The following is a 4,654-nucleotide window of genomic DNA, read 5'->3' as shown; positions in this document are numbered from 1 at the left end:
TTCTCGGGAAGAGTTCGTCCACGCGCTTTAGCATGTCGGTCTCCGCCAAGTGGCTCGGTTTCAGGCGCCCGAGCTTCTCTGCCACAATCCTGTAGCCGAGACCCCAGACGTTCGTCTCCAAGTTATCGCACAGCTTTTTCCATGCGTTCCTCTTGGCATTCCGAATGGAATCCTTGAGGATCTTCTTGGCTCTTCCATATTCGTCTTCTGCTGCACTTCTCTCCTCGTTCGTTTCTCTGGCTCCCTTTATCCTCGTCATCCTTCGTCTGGCCTGCAAACATTCCTTCCTGTGCGTACCTACTGTTTCGTTCCACCAGTAGACCGCCTTTTTGCCCCCTGTTTTTGCACTCTTCTTGAGTAGGCACTGGTCGCAGGCTTCCCCAATTTCCTCGACTATTTGGTCAGGTTCGGTTCCGCCCCACCCTAAAACACGCTCGTTGACGTATTTAATCAACTTACCAATTCCTTTCTCGGTCACGATCCATCCTTTCTTATTTCTCTCATCTTTCACTCCTAGAGTTTCGGTTCCATTCCCTACAATTCTGTAGGTTATGTACCTGTGTCCACTTCCACTCAGCACGTCCCGCTCGACCTGCCATTGACTCACCATGCGCGCTACGATAGCGCCACTCATAGTTACGTCTATGACAGATCTTCCATTCTTGTTGCCGAACGTCCACTCTCCCCCGTTGTTGTGCGGGGTGAGCTCTCTCGCTTCAACGAACTCCTCCAGGACTCTCCCGTAGGCATTCCTGACGCCAGAACCAAATATCTGGCATTTCGCATTGAAGTCCCCAGCTATGAGGACTCTCCTGCCGTCCATGCCTCCTACAAAATTATCTAACCGATTAATCATGGCCTCGAACTCACCTGTGGTCTTATTCGGCGAGAAGTATACCGAGACCAGCGTAAATCGGCCCAGTTCCACCGCCACGAACCCCCGGTCCCTGTGGATCGACTTCGCTCTCATCCCGCTTTTAAGCCAAATGAACGCTCCATCGTCATTATCCCTGATGACATTCTTCAGGGCTTGGTTAGGCTCCTGCCCCAGAACGACATCAATGTCCTGTTCTCTGATCGTCTGGTACAGCAAGTCGGTAGCAACCCGCCTTCTGTCCAGATTGATCTGTAGACATCTGAGTTCCTTAAATACCGCCATCGTGCCATTTACACTCTCCACATTCACTCCCGCTCCTAAAACACGCATACCGATTATACTATTTAATCTACTTACTAGATTTGTTCCGTGCTCCTCTCCTCGGTAGCCTTCCCAATCTCGTCCTTATTTTTGGACATCCCTGGTTGCGGCTCAGTTGTTTTTTCCGGGTCAGTACCCCTACCGCCTGCAAATGCCTTTACTGGCCCCTTGCAGTTGGGTCCGCCCGCGCTGTGGCCCTCCGCTTTACAGAGGGGGCAGTAGCGAGGATCTTTACAATCCTTCGCCCTGTGCCCCTCCTTCCCACAACGGGCGCACAGTCGGGTCCTATCTACGCCTTTACATGCCTGTGCCCGATGTCCCAGTTCCCAGCACCGGTAGCATCTTCCCGAGTCCTTCCTCTCCTTAAGCCGGCACATATTAATGCCGACTCTCAAATCGGTGACTACTCGAAGATTCTCGGCGTCCCCCTCTCTAACGAGGAACGTGGCGGTTTGGCAGCTTCCATAGCTTGCCTTAAGCCCCTTGAGCCGGAGCTTCTTGGAGTCCAGACCGGTCGCGGTGGCCACCGCACTAGTGGCTTCTTCCCCTGTAGTGACTCCATCCAGTCCCGTAAGCTGGAACACTACAATTTTACTATTCGCCCCCGACCTTACGTTACCTTCCCCCATTCCTTTTCCCAGGATGTTTTTCAGCTCCTCTCCCTGTTCGCCTCCTTTAGGGAGCGTGATTAGCACCTCACCTTTTTTCGTCTCCCTGACTGTCCCGATGTCAACCTTGGTTTGGCTGTTGGCAACCAGTTGTCGGACTTTACGGAGGGTGTCGCTGTAACTTACCCCCTCCTGTTTAGCCACGAAGACTACCTCTTCTTCTGATCTTTTAGGACCAGGTTCCTGTACTGCCTCCCTCCCGGAGGATGTCCCTCCAGGTAAGTACAGCTTTACCCTGATGTTCTCTTTCAGGGTCCAGCATGCTAGTTCGCAGACCTTCCGAAGTTGCCACGGGTTGGCATCCGGAACCAATGGGATGGACACGCTGTCTCTCCCCTCTTCCAGCATTGTTCCCGCGAGGACCTTGAGGGCTTCAAAAACCCCTACCGGCCCTGTACTCTCCAACTCCTGAAAGTAGACGTGCTTGGTTTTCGTAACTACCTTACCTCCTTTCCTAAGGTTGCACGTCTGCACGAGGCTGGCCATCCTCCCTTCTTCAGCCTCGAGCTCCCTCAGCTCTGGGAGAAGCTGCAGAAATCGCTCCTTCAGCGCGCTATCTCCCTTACCTACCAGGACCGCGAGGTCCATCCTAAAACCCTCACTGATAGGGTCTCCACGAGCTATCTCAGTAGCTTCAAAGATCCCATCGTCCCATCTCTCCTTGATGGCCTCCAAGATCTTTCCCTCCCTAGCTAAAGTTGTTAGCCTCATTTTAACCTCACCATTTTTTCTCTTCTCCTCAGTTTCCGTCTGGCATTCAACAGACACTCCCTCCCGCTTGCCAGCCCTTAGTCGAGCGACCTCGTCCCTTAGTCTTTTATTCTCCTCCTCGAGTTTCCTGTTCTCCTGCCCCTTCCCCTCTTTCTCCAGCACCATGCTCCTAATCGTGCTTTTCAGCACAGAGACAGCGTCCACTAGTTCCTGTTTGGGGTGGTAAGACTCCTTCAGGATTCTATCGACATCGTCTACCTGTTCCCTGGCTACTTCCAAGAGAGCCCTGGGACCTTCTTCCTCTCCTCCCACAATGGATTCATCCATCCTCTTCCTCTTCCCTTTTGGTGCACTGTTTGGCACCTCTTCTACGGAGAATACCGGACAATGCACTTCCACGTTTTGCCCACTTACCACATTTTCTTCTGTTTCCCCTCCTTTGTCCTTGGGCGGAGTCCTCTGCACCTTACCTCTCTTTGCGAATCCTATCTCAGCTCCTTCTACCTCCTCTTTCCTCATCAAGCTCTCCGGAACACTTCCCTTCCTTACGAGCGGCATAGTCACTCTCCCAGTTACATCCCTCCTTTCCTTCAAAATTGTTTTGGCTACAGCACCTTTTTTTCCCGAAGGAACCCCAAGTTTAGAGTCCTGGATCTCCATGGAGTTGCCGGGGGTTTCAGAGGCTCCGAGTGCCTCAGCGATGTTAACCACACCCCAGTAAGGCCTTACTCCGCACAACCTCACCTCTAACCGCTGAAAAAAAAAAAAAAAAAAAAAAAAAAAAAAAAAAAAGAAAAAATTTAAATAACGCTAACGGTGTAAATTAACGTAACGTTGAAGACACGGCACGCGAAAAGACACCGATCTAATAATGTCCATGCAAAAAGTCACCGAAGTATCTTATCAATCACGTCGTCAGCGTGCAGGGCAAAAATTAGTTTTCGCACTGCCAAAACCGCTGTTTCTTCGGCTTAGCGTTGAAAAACACTGCTTTACGTCGACGATGCGAAAACTAAAACCGATTTATATCGGAGCACACTTCCACACGTCCGCCTTCGACCGTGGTCCGCCTTCTACTAATCAATGAACCCTTGTTAGTTGTGTTAAAGAGTTCGTCGAGGTGATTCTGTGGGAAAATTTTGAAGGTATTTGGAGCTCATTTGCCGAAGTTACGGAGGTTCAAAGCTTGAAAAGTCACGAAAGATCTGTGTTTGTGCACATAAATTACTCGTTTTCTAGAAAACTCACCACGATACAATGAACCCTTGTTAGTTGTGTTAAAGAGTTCGTCGAGGTGATTCTGTGGTCAAATTTTGAAGGTAGTTGGAGCTCATTTGCCGAAGTTACGGAGATTCAAAGCTTGAAAAGTCACGAAAGAAGCGTGTTTGTGCACATAAATAACTCGTTTTCTAGAAAACTCACCACGATACGATGAACCCTTGTTAGTTGTGTTAAAGAGTTCGTCGAGGTGATTCTGTGGTCAAATTTTGAAGGTAGTTGGAGCTCATTTGCCGAAGTTACTGACGTTCAAAGCTTGAAAAGTCACGAAAGATGTGTGTTTGAGCACATCTATTACTCGTTTTCTAGAAAACTCACCGAGATACAATGAAGCCTTATTTGTCATGTTAAAGAGCTCGTCGAGGTGATTCTGTGGTCAAATTTTGAAGGTAGTTGGAGCTCATTTGCCGAAGTTACGGAGGTTCAAAGCTTGAAAAGTCACGAAAGATGTGTGTTTGAGCACATGAATTACTCGTTTTCTAGAAAACTCACCACGATACAATGAAGCCTTAGTTGTCATGTTAAAGAGCTCGTCGAGGTGATTCTGTGGTCAAATTTTGAAGGTATTTGGAGCTCATTTGCCGAAGTTACGGAGATTCAAAGCTTGAAAAGTCACGAAAGATGTGTGTTTGAGCACATAAATTACTCGTTTTCTAGAAAACTCACCAAGATACAATGAAGCCTTATTTGTCATGTTAAATAGCTCGTCGAGGTGATTCTGTGGTCAAATTTTGAAGGTAGTTGGAGCTCATTTGCCGAAGTTACGGAGGTTCAAAGTTTGAAAAGTCACGAAAGATGT

The 4,654-nt window shown here is 48.9% G+C and overlaps 1 protein-coding gene across 1 annotated transcript; it reads right to left on the bottom strand.

Annotated features, from left to right (window-relative positions):
• Positions 1-635: 635 nt before the first annotated feature.
• Positions 636-3,058, bottom strand: LOC136350057 (uncharacterized). Its single transcript, XM_066301580.1, has 4 exons — positions 3,048-3,058; positions 2,836-2,945; positions 1,235-2,780; positions 636-1,126 (listed from the first exon to the last, which is right to left on the bottom strand). Coding segments are annotated over exons 3-4 (1,509 nt in total). The 5' UTR covers positions 2,743-2,780; positions 2,836-2,945; positions 3,048-3,058; the 3' UTR covers positions 636-1,125.
• Between the last annotated feature and the right edge of the window lie 1,596 nt (positions 3,059-4,654).

This window comes from Euwallacea fornicatus, unplaced genomic scaffold (genome assembly GCF_040115645.1).
Source record: "Euwallacea fornicatus isolate EFF26 unplaced genomic scaffold, ASM4011564v1 scaffold_89, whole genome shotgun sequence".
NCBI classification, from domain to species: Eukaryota; Metazoa; Arthropoda; class Insecta; order Coleoptera; family Curculionidae; genus Euwallacea; species Euwallacea fornicatus.
Note: the sequence above shows the minus strand (reverse complement) of the source record. Positions and strands in the feature narration are given on the sequence as shown.

Coding starts and splice junctions, on each gene's coding strand:
- LOC136350057 (XM_066301580.1), bottom strand. CDS start 2,742: ATGGTGCTGGAGAAAGAGGGGAAGGGGCAGGAGAACAGGAAACTCGAG.